Here is a 15,661-nt window from a genome sequence, read left to right on the forward strand (position 1 = left end):
ATATATAATGCAATATTATTCAGCCATAAAGAAGAATGAAATCTTGCCATTTGCAGTGATATGGATCAGCTAGAGTATTAGACTAAGTGAAATAAGTCAATTAGAAAAAAACACATACCATATGATTTCTCTCATTTATGCAAATTAAGAAACAAAGCAAATGAGCATAGGGGGGAAAAAGAGAGAGGAAAACCAAGAAACAAACTCTTAACTATAGAGAACAAACTGAAGGTTACCAGAGAGGAGATGGGTGGAGGAAGATGGGTTAAATAGGTGATAGGGATTAAGCAGTGCACTTGCTGTGATGAGCATCAAGTGTTGTATATAAGCATTGAATCACTAAATTGTATACCTGAAACTAATATTATACTGTATGTTAACTGGAATTTAAATAAAAACTTTAAAGGACACCTGGGTGGCTCAGTTGGTTAAGCATCTGCCTTTGGCTCAGGTCATGATCCCAAGTTCCTGGGATGAGCCCCACATTGGGCTCCATACTCAGTGGACAGCCTGCTTCTCTCTCTCTCCCTCTTCCTCCCCCAACCTTGCTCATGCTCTCTCGCACTTCTCTCAAAAAAATAAAATCTTAAAAAAAAACATAAAAAATTAAGATTTCAAGGGCTAAAGTTAGATTAATTAATGAAAGCAATTCAATTATGTACTCTAGAATTATCACTATGTACATTATTTAAGGCATATGCAGTATTTTAACAAAATGTGTATCTTGAAAATTATGTCTGATGGATAATGTGAGCATCTACTTAAAGTGTATTAACATACACTAAAAATTTTATTTGGCTTATGAATCCTTTTGGAGATCTTAAATTCTACCACACAGCCAGTGGTACATCAGAGGCTTCACCAAAAGTGGTAGGGGAGAGTAACACCAGCCTAACTGTACACAATGTTCTCTAAATAATTTCCTAAGCAGTAAAATCATAGCAATGATGAAAATATAGATATCTTGGAGCAATTTTTCTATGGTCTGATTTTTTTCTGCCTTTGGGCAAAAAAGGAAAGTGGAAAAGAAAAAGCAGCTCTTGACATTCGGGTGAAAGTATTAACAGCAAGGCATTAGAGTACTGACCTGCACTCATAACTAAATCATCATGCTTAACTGTTGAATATAAGCAATTTTAGGAGTATTAACTTTAAGCCAAGCCACTCTGTGGCCATGATGGATCAAGAAAAAAGAAAAACTTGCTCCATAAATTATGTCTTGAACATAAAAAGACATGACATAAATGTTGTCCAAACAAGATTACCAAGCATCCCTTTCATCCAGCTGAGTGACTATTGCTTCATTATCAATGACTTTAACTTCTCTCCAGTCTTCCTGCTTCGTATATAAGTTCTAATGAGGTATCCAATCATAGAATTACCTTCACTTTCTGAGAACATCCGATTCAGAAGAAAGATCCACTTTCTAAAATCCTGTTGAAAATCACTTAAAACACACCCAAATCCTATAAGAATAAGTTTCTAAAACTCTCGAACCAAGATGTCCCACAGTTTCCCATAGTGTTTAGTTTCACTGGTACATGTAACATATGTTCATATATGATACGAACATCACATGTTCAACTACAAGTGTGTTCCTGTGGTCTTTGGCTGGAAGGCATTGACACAGAACCTCATCTACAAAGCATGGGTTGAAGTATATTCCAGTAAGGGTACAATTCTAATCTGAAACACATGCACATACGCATACACACACAGAAGGCACCTGAATATAACCAGAAAGGGAAGAATTATATGATTAACTGAGCCTTACGAATGAGAACTAAATCAAGAGATACTGCGGATTGGGTTTTTTTTTTTTTTTGATTCAGTACAGAACATTCAATCTCTTAACTTGAATAATCAGAGTGCAGAACAAAACAATGGGCCTCTGTCAATTAGGTAACTGGAAATTAAAAGGTACTTAGCACTAAAGTGTGTACAAACTTCATCCTAAAACCTGGATGACCACTGAACCAACCATGTGCAGCGAAGACTCCAGGAAGTTCATAAAAAGCATCTTAAGAGGCTTAAAGAAATAAACAGTATTTCAGCTGCTACTCAAAGAGAGATTATTGTTTATAGCATGAGTCCAACTATGTTAAATGCCTCCCATAACAAAATTCTATAGCTTTCAGAAAGCATAAATGAATGCAAAGTATCTGCTACATATTTTTCATAGTATCCAATATAAAATTTAAAAATTGTGAAACATGCCAAAAAAAATAAATGTGACATAGTTAAGAAGCATATTAATCACTAGATACCAATATCAAAATTATTCAAATATTGCAATTAGCAGAGAAGCACTTTATAAAAGTTAATATAAAAATGATCATTAATTTAAAGGAAAATACAGTCATAATAGCTAGAAGTTTTTCTTTAGTCGGTATACACAATTTTTATACACAATTTTAGTAATTGTGAAACAAACTTCAATGTATTTTGAGCTTGAACATATGAAAAGGCAACTTATATAAATATACTAAAATGTACTTTGTGGTGTTTAATCAGAAATGAAATTATCACTGGAAGTTCATGTCTTAAATACAGAGATATATGTGAACATATAAGAAATTGCATGATGCATATATTACATGTATGTTCTAGCTCTACTGACTAAGAAGGCTTAGAAGTAATGAAAGACATTTTAAATAAGCACATCTGGTGCCCAGATATTTATTTTTTAAATATTATTCTCTACTAAAAGGAATATGGGCTACTTGGATATATAGCTGTATCCAGAGTAGGGGTAGGAAAAAGCATAACAGGAGTATAGAACGTTTTGTGATAGAAAAACTTGGAAGTTCTTAAAGAGCCATACACACTTTTGATAAAACACTATAGCCAAATAAAAGAAACTCTCAGTAGCCAAAACTGAGACAATTTGAAAAGGAATAAAAATAAATAACAGTAATGTATTCTATACTATTAAGTAAAATAACAATTGGTGAATCTGAACTGATATTAACAAATATGTAAACAAACAAATAAATATAGTGAAGGGAATACTTCCTACAGCACATTTCTAGCTTAAAAAAGTAGAATCAATAATGGAGTTACAAATCATCAATGGATTTTAAACCTAGTGGGTGAAAGTTTGAAGAGGAACAGAGTATGTCCATGGTCTCAATATAATGTAACCTAAAATATCCAAGATTGAGAAAAAATGCCAAGCACCTTTTAAAAACTTCATTAGGGCATACATCACTTCAGTAGTAAGCATGCCAAAATGCATAACATGAATAATTATGAAAAATATCCATCAAAATCAAATTGAAGGAAATCTTTAAAACAATTACTCTGTAGCATTTTTTAAAAACCCTATGGAAAAGAAAAAATTAAAACAAAATTTTCTAGATGAAAAATTGGTATGACTGGGTTTGTTCCTTAAAAAGGCAAAATCGCTATAAATACTTCACTGAAACAAAGAAATTTTAATACAAGCTATGTTTTTATAGCTGCAATGTAGTTATATAAGAAAATATCTTTATTCTCAGGAAAGACACACGATTTATTTAGGGGTTAGAGAAGGATAGTTTTTAATATGCTTTCAAATATTTTAGGAAAATCATTTTGAAGACAAGAGAGGAGAGTTGGAAAAACAGAAGGATAAAGCAAATGGGCAAAATGTAAACAATCGGTAAACCTAGGTAAAGGTGTATGAGGAATCTATACTATTCATGCAAACTGGAAATGTTTTACAGAATTTTTACTTTTACTATCAAACAAATTTTTAAATCATATCAAAATAAAATATTATAATAACAGCAACATTCTAAATATTCCCAACAGACTATCTAAATTCCACACTGGCATCAACCCAATAGTGTTAGTGGAATTCATGTTTATATTTTACATATCAGAAAAATGAAGCACATATCTAAGGTCACACAAGTAAGTAAGCAGTGGGATTAGGATTTGAAACCAAGATGCATGACTATAGAGTATCTATTCTTAACCACAGTGCTTTACTTACTGGATAGTAAAAATTCATGTATTTTCATTTCATCACCAGAAGAATGCTCATTCTTTGCAAAATTAAAGTGACAATCGCTTCTCAGCCTTTTGGCTAAGATCAAGTATTGTAAAATTAAAGTGACAGTATGCAAAATAAGAATGATCAGTCTAACTAATGTTAATGTACCTATATAAATTAAACACTGTGGGAAGGCATAAGGGATAATTAGATATAGAAGAAAGAACAGTATAAATATTCTGTATTAAAGACATAATTTCTAGTCTTACTTCATGATCAAGTAATATTCTGATTACTCATAACTTTAATTATCTGGTGGTATTTTCTAATTTAAAGCAATAGAGTTTCTCAAATAGATTTCTTAAAGCATACTTAGTTTTACACCGTATGTATCCTGAAGCACCTGAACCACAGTTCCCAGATATATCAGCCTTAGTATTAAGGTAAGCATAACACTCTTCAGGACCAAAATCTGCATCTGAAAAAAATATGTGGTTAGTCATATTGAGCTTGTATAAATTTAAAATATTTTATAAATATATTTGAAATTCTGAAATGTTTTAAAATATATTGTAGAAAATACAATCATAATATAAATTGAAAACAAAAACTAAATTTAAGATCACACAAAATTACCTCAATGAAATATTTAAAAATTGAAAGCACTCTTGTCAACTATCCAAAAGGATATCTTAATCATAGTGTACAGTTTTTTTTCTAGTTTTTAGTAAGTCTAGATATCTGTAAATGTATTCTTATTCACTTACAGATTCAATTAAAATTTGACTTATTAGTCAATAGCCTATTTTCCATAAATGTCTTTTTAAGTCAAACCATTAGACTAATATCTTATTTTTTATATTTTTCTCAAACCAAAAAATCTTGGGAGGTCATAATTTTTACATTCACTATTCAATTCATGCATATGATATGTTCAATTCTCTTAAGATCTAACCTACTCAAAGTAGTTTATTTATGATGACCTCTAATCAGTTTTAATGTAGTTGAAAGATTAACCCAAGAACTTTGATAGGAAGATTTAACCTCTGAATTGTGGTACTGAAGAAAAATGACACACCTAAGAGGATCCACAGTGGACACATCAGGATCTCAGCTGAAATTCCCACAGGCTCTAGTGAACTGAAAATAAGCAGTTTATTTTATCCCAGAGGTCATTTGCAAACCTCCTTATGGGTGAGAAGTCAAAATTATGTGCTTCAATAGGGAAGCAGGCCATTGCTGGTGGAGATAAAAATAGACCGAAGTTGAAAGATCTTTATAGCTATAGTGACTAAATTAGAGACTCAAAGGGCTTCAACATATAGTTTATCCCCTCCCCAAAGCTTTTTCCTGCTTCTAAATGTGTGAAGAGCAAGAGATTAACCCATAAGAGATCCTTGACTATAGGAAACAAACTGAGGGTTCCCAGAGAAGAGGTGAGTGGGGGGATGAGGTAAATGAGTGATGAGTAGTGAAGAGAGCACTTGATGTATGAGTACTAGGTGTTATACACAACTGGTTAATCACTAAACTCTACCTCTGAAACTAATAATACACTATATGTTAACTAATCGATTTTAAATATTTTTTTAAATAACAAAATTAAATAAAATATAAGATGACTTCCATAGAGCAGGATGGATTTTTCTGCAGTCTCTGTATTGTCACGTATCTGCCAAGGGCAGGAGTCTCAGTAAATACAACTCTCAGTTGAAAACCCTGAAGAGTTATGCCATAGAAACAGTGAACTAGATGGACCAAATTTTATTTAAACCACGTATCAGTGTCTGATTTAATTAAAGTGATGAGTCTCTCATTTCATACACTTAATAGAAGAAAAGATAGGAAATAGTAGTATCTATACAAAAGAAGCATTTTAGACTGAAAGCAGGGCTTCAAAAAGGCAAAGATTGAAGAAAATAAAAAAAAATTACTAGAAATATCTTTGTCATTCAAGAAAAAATATAAGATAAAGATATCTACCTACATTAAAATAGTTGAGAAAGGGAACAATGATATATATATGAAAATTACAAAGGATATAAATATGCGAGAAAGAAGAGTATCAAAAATAAATATATTGAAGTAATTTATGGAGAGACAATTAAATATAAATATAAACTGAATTTTTAAGAAAATATGCATAATAATACAGGGTTTACACCAGAGTTTCAAGAAATTCACAGAACATTAAGAAGAATTAAGCATACAAATATAGTTAAAAACGTCCAAACATATGATATGAAGACTGGCCAAAAACAAGGAAAATTTGTATCGTTCAAGGAGAAAAGAGACACAATTTGACAGATTTTCTTTAGAAAATATGGAAACCATATGACAATAGACTAACATCTTTAAAATGTTAACGGGGGGATAGAGGTTCTAATTCAAGATGGCAGTGTAAGAAGAGTCTGGGCAAATCTTCAGCTCCATCAGTAAAACTGATGGAGTAAAAATTTCACTTCAATTTCATCAGTAAAAATTTCACATCAGTAAAACTAAAAACTAAGTGGACAACTCCTACGGATTGAGCAAAGGAGAAAAATCCACATAGAATTTGATAGTAGAGACTGAGACACAGACAGCACCACCCCACCCCTGGCATAGTGACCTACAATCATAAGGGAATACAAAACCCAGAGCAATAACACAAAAAGAGCTGGAATGCCTATACTAACATCACAAAAATGCAGTATAAGAAAAATATTGTTACTAAAGACAACCAAAGAATTCTTACAATGATAAGTCAATCCACTAATAAAATATTACAGTTACTAAGTGTGTTCCCTAAGAACAAAACACCAAAATCTAGGACATAGAAACTGGCAGAATTGAAGTAAGAAATAGGCAAAAATAATACCTGATTTTTGTCAGCTTTTTTTTTTAAGATTATTTATTTATTTATTTGTGAGAGACAGAGAGAGAGAGAGAGAGAGAGAGAGAGAGGCAGAGGCACAGGCAGAGGGAGAAGCAGGCCCCAGGCAGGAAGCCTGAGGTGAGACTCTATCCGGGGTCTCCTTGGGCTGAAGGCAGCGCTAAACTGCTGAGCCACACGGGCAGCCCAGTCAGCTTTCAATAATGAATAGAACAAATAGATCAGTAAGGAAATACAAAACTAGAACAACATTACAAATGAAATAGACCTATCAGATATCTGTAGAACACTATCCAACAATAGCAGGATACATATTCTTTTCCATGCATTTGGAAATTCTCCAAAATAGATCAGATAAAATGTCAAGATAGTCTAAGTAATGTGAAATATGTTCTCTGAACACAATTAAATTACATTAAAAATCAATAATAAAAGTACATTAGGGAATGTGCAAATATGGGAATTATAAAACACACTCCTAAATAACCGAAGCATCAAAGAAAAAAAATCTCATGGGAAATTAGAAAATAATTTAAAGTAAATAGGTATAAAAATATGACATACAAAAATTTATGGGAAACATTGAAAGCAGTATTTAGAAAGTGTAAATTTTCTTAAAAAAAGATTTTATTTATTTATTCATGAGAGACACAGGTAGAGGGAGAAGCAGGCTCCACGCAGGGAGCCGGACATGGGACTCGATCCCAGGTCTCCAGAATCACAACCCAGGCCAAAGGCTGCACTAAACCGCTGAGCCACCCGGGCTGCCCGAAAGTGTAAATGTTTAAAATAGGAAATAGTATTTCAAATTAATAACCTAGAATTCCATCTTAAGATACTAAAAGTAGAATTCTTAACATAAAGCAAACAGAAGGAAAGAAATAATAGTGATTATAGCAGAAAACAATACAATAAAAGATACACAAATGACAGAAAATCAACAAAACTAAAATTTCGTTCTTTGAAAAGATCAATAAAGCTGACAGATTTGAATTATTAATTAGGAAATTTCCTGCAATAAAATGGCTGAGTGCAGATGACTTCATTGGTAAATTCTCCAAAATTTTGAGACAATATGATACATTACAGATTCTTCTAAAAATATGAGTAAGGAATGCTTTTGCATCATGCAATGTGACTTATTAAAACAACTCAAGATATTTCAAAAAAGAAAAAAATTAGAACAATATCTTTTACAAATATAGATATAAAAATTTCAAAAAATCTACAGAATTTAAGAAACAAAACAAATGAACATAGAGGGAAAATAGAGATGAGAATGAAAAAACAGACTCTTAACTATAGAAAACAAATGGATGGCTGCTAGAGGGGAGGTGGGTAGGTGGATGGGTTAAATAAGTGATAGGGATTAAAGAGCACACTTGTGGGATCCCTGGGTGGCGCAGCGGTTTGGCGCCTGCCTTTGGCCCAGGGCGCGATCCTGGAAACCTGGGATCGAATCCCACGTCGGGCTCCCGGTGCATGGAGCCTGCTTCTCCCTCTGCCTGTGTCTCTGCCTCTCTCTCTCTCTCTGTGACTATCATAAATAAATAAAAATTAAAAAAAAATAAATCTTTAATAAAAAAAAAAAAAAAAAAAGAGCACACTTGTGATGAGTACTGGTTGTTGTATCGAAGTGTTGAGTCACCATATTGTACACCTGAAACTAATATATTATACTATGTGTTAATTAACTGGAATTTAAATAAAACCTTTAAAAAATCTACAGATGAATGCCCTGTGTGAATAGCGATTTTAAAAATCTCAACAAAATGCTAGTAAGTTGAATTCTAGAGCATATTTAAACATTGTACATCATTACCAAGTGAGATTTATTCCTGGCATGCAAGGATGATTCAAATACAAAACTTTGTCAGTGTTATACACCAAACTAGCACAATAAAAGGGGAAAACACATGATCATGTCAACTGATGCAAAAAAAGTATATGAAAAATTCAATGCATTTTAATGATAAAAACAACAAACTAGACATAGGAAAGTCCTTCAATATAATAAAGGCCATCTATAAAAAAACACAGTGAACATAATACTCAATGGTGAAAAATTGAAACCTTTTCCTAAATGACAAGGAACAACACAAGAATGCCAGATTTTGTCACTTACTTAATGTAGTAGGAGTCCTACTCTAGAGCAAGAGGCAAGTAAAAGAAATAATAGGCACCTAAACTGGAACAGAAAAAGTATTATCTCTGTTCACAGTTGCCATGATTTTATACATATAGAACCCTAAAGATTTCACACAAATACACACACACACACACACACACAACTAACACATCAATTCAGCAAAGCTTCAGGAAACTATTAAGATGATCTACAGCTCCAATGCAAACTATATCAAAATACTGACTTTTCTCTGCAGAAATAGAAAAATCTGTCCTAAAATCTGCATAAAATCTCAAGGGCCTTAAATAGAGAAAATAAACTTAAAAATGGAGGACAAGCTTGGAGGACTCATACTTCCTGATTTCAAAACTTATCACAAAAGCTACAGTATTCAAAACAATGTATATTGGCATACTAGGATAAAGACAGATATATTTATATATATATATATATATATAGGATAAAGACATATATATATAAAGACAGATATATATGTATATATATAAATATATATACTAATAGAATAAAATACAGATAGAATAAAATAGAATAAAATATAATTTATAATAAATATATTATTTAATTATTGAATTAATTAATTATTAAATATTAATTAAATATAATAAATAAATAAATTTAATAAAGTAGAATTTATAGAATAAAATAGAATATATATAGAATAAAATAGAATATATATATATATATATACACACACAAATAGGATAAAATAGAGACCCCGGGAGTAAATCCTTTCATACGTCTGATAATTTTTGATTAGGGTGCCAAAACCATTCAGCTGGAAAGGATGGTCTTTTTGATGATTAGTGTTAAGAAACTGGATATACATATGCAAATAAATGAAGTTGAACCCTTAGTTATATGATATTCTAAAATTAACACAAAATGGAGTAGATACATAAATATAAGAACTACAATTATAAAACTCTCTTTTAAAATGATAGGGATTAAGGAGTGCACTTGTTTTGATGAACACTGGGTGTTTTATGTAAGTGTTGAATCACTAAATTGTACATCTGAAATTAATATTACCCTATATGTTAACTAACTTGAATTTAAATAAAAACTTTAACATCTTTTTTTATTTGTGTATAATTTACACAAAGTGTGTTGCATTAGTTTCAGGTATACAACATATCAATTCAATGTCTCTATACATTGTAGCTAAAAACTACAAAACTCTTAGAAGAAAATATAGAGGAAAAGTTTTCTGACATTGGATTTGGCAATTATTTCTTGGATGTGATGCAAAAAACACAGACAACAAAAGAAAATATAAGTCAAAATCTTAAAAACAGTTGTACTTGAAAATGAACAGTGAAGTCACCTTTAATGGATATGAAATTTCAGTTTGGAAAAGTGAAAAAATTCTGCGGATGGATCACCGTGATGTTTGCAAAGTAATGTGGATACATTTAATGAGATTGAATTTTACATTTACAAATGGTAAAAATGATATGTCATGTATATTTTTCACAATAAAAATTTCTCAAGCGTATACCAACAATCCATATCCATCAATATAAAAAAGAATACACCATGACCAAGTGGTATTTTTTCCAGATATGCAAGGTTAGTGTGATGCACTGTATCAATAAACTAAAAGACAAAAAAAAAAAAAAAAAAAAAAAAAGACCATTTCAATAAACACAGAAAAGCATGGGAAAACCTAGCATTTTACTCTTGATTTACAAAAAACAAAAACTGGGTGACAGAAGTAGAACTTCCTTAACTTAATAAAGAGTATAATAAAACCATAGTTAGCATCATCTGTAACATTGAAAAACTCAACTCCCAACCCCTAAGATAGGGAATAAATGAGAATATATGCCCTAACTACTTCTACTTAATATTGTACTGGAAGTACTAATGGAGGAAAAATAGCCAAGAAAAAAAAAAAAAAAAAAAAAGCATATAGATTGCAAGTTAAGAAATTAAAATATACTCATTTCCTATGACATTTTCTGATATATAGAAATTCTAGGAATCCACTAAAAATATTTATTAGAACTAGTAAGGAATTTTAGTAGTTTGTAGGATAAAGGTTCAATAACCAATATCAATTGATATCTATACACTAGTAATGAACAATGAAATTGAAAAAAAATCCTATCTATGATAGCATCAAAAAGAATACCAAGAAATATATTTAACAAAAGTATAGAGCTTGTATACTGGTAATTACAAAACTATAAAACATTTAGTTAAAATTAACTAAATAAGATACTAATAATTGGAAAGAAATATCATGTTTATGGATTAGAAGTCTTCATATAGTTGATATAACATTGCACCTCCAGTTGATGTACAAATTCAACACAAAATTACTATAAAAATTCTACATCTGACTTTTTTGCAGAAATTGATTAGCTGATTCTGAATTTCAAGAAATAGAAGAGACCCAGGATATCTAAAATAATATTAAAAAGAAAAAAATTGGATTTCTCACATTTCTTGATTTCTAAACTACAAAGCTATAGTAATCAAGACACTGTGCTACTGACATAAACACAGTGATGTATATATCAATGGACTAAAATTGATGGCCCAGATATAAACCGTTACTTTTGTAAACAAATGATTTTTCAGCAGAGATGCCAAGTCAGTTAAATAGGGGAGTAATCATCTTTTTAACAGTGATGCTGAGACATTTGGATATCCACATGCTAAAATACTGAGTTGGAACCATATTTCACATCATATACAAAACTAACTCAAAATCGATTCTAGACTCAAATTTATTTTTATTTTTTAAAAAATATTTTATTTATTTATTCATGAGAGACACAGAGAGAGAGGGAGAGACACAGGCAGAGGGAGAAGCAGGCTCCATGCAGGGAGTCAGACGGGGGACTCAACCCCGGGTCTTCAGGATCATGCCCTGGGCCAAAGACAGGCGCTAAACTGCTGAACCACGCAGGGATCCCCTAGACCCAAATTTAACAGGAAAACTCCCAGAAGAAAAAGAAAAGGAGTAAGTCAGAACCTTGGAATAAGCAATGCTTTCTTGTATATAACACCAAAATGTAAAGCAGACACACACAAAAATAGAGAATTTGAACCTCATCAAAATTAAAACTTTGCATTTCAAAGGAGGCTATCAGGAAAGTGATGATATAATCTACACAATGGAAGAAAAGATTTGCAAAATATGAACTTAATAAACTGAATACAGATTATATAAAGAGCTATTACAGTTCAATAATAAAAAAGACAACCCAATTAAAAAACAGGTGAAGAATGTAAATAGATATCTCTCCAAAGAAGACATACAAATGGTCAATAAGCACATGAAAAGATGCTCATCTTTAGTCTTCAGGTAAATGCAAATGAAAACCACAAGATACCACTTCACACTCATTAGATCTCCCACAGAATAACTCAATATCATATAGATATTAATTAAACTAAAATTAATGTATGAGTTAATTTATTAATCTAGTTCTTAAATTCATATGGAGAGGAGTAAGTCAATACATATGAAGAAGATACAAAAGGCTAAGATGCCTTATTTTTGAGATATTAAAATAATTGTAAAGGGAGAGAAATTAAAATAGCATAAGATTGACAAAGCAGAGAAAAATGACCAAGAGAACACTGAAAAACATTCACACTTTTAGGTTTAAAACCAACAACCAAACAGTCAAACAAACACTTAGCTTTTAGCAGATACCACATTGCAGTGCATTTTAGAATTAAGTTGAAGCAGTAAAGGTGATCACCAATATGCTGTAATAGTAAACTGAATATATGTTGAACAACACACACACACACACAATCACATACATCTTTTCTTTCCTTCCCCTAGCTTCAGGCAACTATTAATTTACCTTCTATCTTTATATATTTGCCTTTTCTGTATGCTTAATATAAATGGAATCAGAATCTGGTTTTTTTTTTTTGTGGCTGGCTTTCTTAGCTTAGCATAGGTTTTCAAAATTTATTCACATTTAGCAAATATCACTTCATTTTTATCAATTAAATGATATCCTGCTTTTTATTTACTCATTCATCAGTTGATGGATATTTGCGTTGTTTCTACATTTTGGCTATTATGAATAAATGGTATCAGGAATATTTGCATATAAGGTTTTGTGGGCATGTTTTCAGTCCTCTTGGCTAATACATACCAAGGGTTAAACTGCTATGTTCAACATTTTGAAGAACTTCCAAACTGCTTTTTTAAGCAACTGTACTATTTTATATAGCAATGCATAAGAGTTAGGATTTTGCCTTATCCTCACAAAACACAAAAATTGCTATTTCAATTATGGCTATCCTAGTGAATGTGAACAAGTATATTTTTGTGGGTTTAATTTGCATTTCCTTAATAATTAATGATATTGAGCATCTTTCATATGATTTGCCATTTCTATGTCTTTTTTTCCCAGAAATGTCTATTCAGATTATTTCCTTATTTGTTAAACTACATTGTCTTTTTTATTGTTGAGTTGAATGTCTTATGTATTCTGTATATGACCATTATTAAAAATATGGTTTGCAATATATTCTCCCACTCCTTGAGCTGTCTTTTCACTTTCTTGGTGATTTTCTTTGAAGAACAAAATCTCCTTAAAGTTTTGAAATCCAAATTATTCCTTTTTCTCTTATAACTTGTGCTTTGAGTATCTTATCTAAGAAAATTTAGCCTAATCCATGGTCATTAAGATTTATGCCTATGCTTTCCTCTAAAAGCTTTATGGTTTTAGCTCTTACATTTAGATCTACAATACATTTGAAGTTAATTCTTGTGTTTGGGGTGAGGTAGGGGTTCAAATTCATTCTTTTGTCTATGTACACTTGTTCAAGGACATTTATTGAAAATATTTACAGAGTATTTTGGATCATTACAGAATTCTGGGTGGGCAGTTATTTTCTTTTGGTGTTTAAGAAGTGTCTTTACTTCATCATCTGGCTTCTCTAATTGTTGACAAGAAATCTGACTCACACTTGCCTTTTCAAAGGCATTGTGTCTTTTTTCTCCCACTCTCTATGTTTTGTTTTCATCTTTTCATTTTTTGTAGTAGTTTTGCTATGATGTCTTTATGTGTTTTATCTTTAGACATTCTTCTTAAGATTCTTAGAGCATCTTGAATTTGTAGGATTAGCTTTCATTTGGAAAATTATTGGTTCTTAACTCTTTAAATATTGCTACTTTCCATTCTCTATCTTATCTTTTTAATGACTCTTTCCAAAATTAGGCAGGTTGACTGAGGTAGTGACCACTGAAATCAAATCAGGCAATTAAATGTGTCAGGGCTGATGTACAGTTTTATTCTGAATCTGCTCATTATCTTGGGTGTGACCCTTGCAAGCTACTGACTTATCAATATTTGTCTTCACTATAAGTCTGCTTGAGATAAATGTTTACCTTCAGAAAATCTCAGAAAGCTTCCTAGCCTGCTAACATAGGCACTTTAAATCTTTTAGAAGACTAAGGATTTGTGGTGGTAAGCTTACTCCACCATTTGGTCTTTGATTATCTTGTGACTGCAGGGAAATTCATAATGCCTTTTTAATGTTTTTAATCTAATTAAACAAATTGCTGAGCAGCTTCAAAGCTCCCAAAAAGCCTCACGGAAATTTTTTTCTATGGTTTTGACAGTCCCCTTAAATTTCAAATGCTAAAATTTTCAATTTTTTTTTCTAGTGGAAGATTTCTGCCTAATCCAAGCCTGACTTTCAGCTTTCAAAATCTCCAAATGTCTCTAGGAAAAAAATTGGCTAATAATAGTCCCCTAAAATACACAAACTTTCTCTCCTGTGGTAATTTAAACAATTAGCTATCTTTGGTTTCATTATAGTCTAATACTTTTTAAAATATCATCAGGGGACACCAGGTGGCTCAGGGGTTGAGTGTCTGCCTTTGGCTCAGGGCGTGATCCTGGGGTCCTGGGATCTAGTCCTACATTTGGGTCCCCACAGACAGCCTGTTTCTGCTTCTGCTTGTGTCTCTGCCTCCCTGTCTCTCATGAATAAATAAATAATTTTTAAAAGAATTTAAAAATACAGTATCATCAATACAATGCATCTTGGTTTTTCTAGTTATTTTCTCACAATTACATCTGTCGCTACTCGCTACATCCTATCCCTAAATTTAATATTGAATACAGATTTTATATTTAATTTAATTGCTAAATATTTAAATGTAAATAAGCTATCTTAGAATTTATCGTCCATTCTATTTTCTTTTTTTAACTTTGTTCTTGTCTTCTTTGGGGCTAATCAAGTATTGTTATTCTTTTTGGTTTTCTCCTTTATGAGAGAAATATTGTAGTTTCATATTATTTTATTATTATTCTTGTAGCTATCTTAAATTATAAAATGAATACTTGATTTATGAAAATTTTTCATTTTACTTTGTGCCACATTTTATTGGAATGATTGACTTTTGTTTCAGGATTTGTTTTTTTTCCTCAGTGAAACTATTTTTTTCTATTTTTATTCTTCTAGGGATTACCACATTTTTGATATATTAAGAACTCCATTTCATATTATTCTTTATGTTTTAAGAGATATGTTTATTAGTCAACAGTGAATTTTGCTAATTCCTATGATGATTATTTCTTCTGGCTAATTCTTCTATCCCCTGGTTTAGTCTCCCTTTTCTGCGACATCATTAACAACCAATTCTTATAGAAATAAATTTGGAAAGTAAATT

At 31.3% G+C, this 15,661-nt stretch overlaps 1 protein-coding gene across 7 annotated transcripts in view; it reads right to left on the reverse strand.

Annotated features, from left to right (window-relative positions):
* Nucleotides 1-15,661, reverse strand: part of ADAM2 (ADAM metallopeptidase domain 2) — a 131,190-nt gene that overhangs the window by 35,487 nt on the left and 80,042 nt on the right. For all 7 annotated transcript variants that reach the window (XM_038560010.1, XM_038560011.1, XM_038560008.1 and 4 more), the window contains one exon: nucleotides 4,352-4,457. In XM_038560010.1, coding sequence (XP_038415938.1) covers nucleotides 4,352-4,457 — 106 coding nt within the window. The remainder of the gene's footprint in view (nucleotides 1-4,351; nucleotides 4,458-15,661) is intronic.

Source organism: Canis lupus, chromosome 16, assembly GCF_011100685.1.
Source record: "Canis lupus familiaris isolate Mischka breed German Shepherd chromosome 16, alternate assembly UU_Cfam_GSD_1.0, whole genome shotgun sequence".
Taxonomy (NCBI): domain Eukaryota; kingdom Metazoa; phylum Chordata; class Mammalia; order Carnivora; family Canidae; genus Canis; species Canis lupus.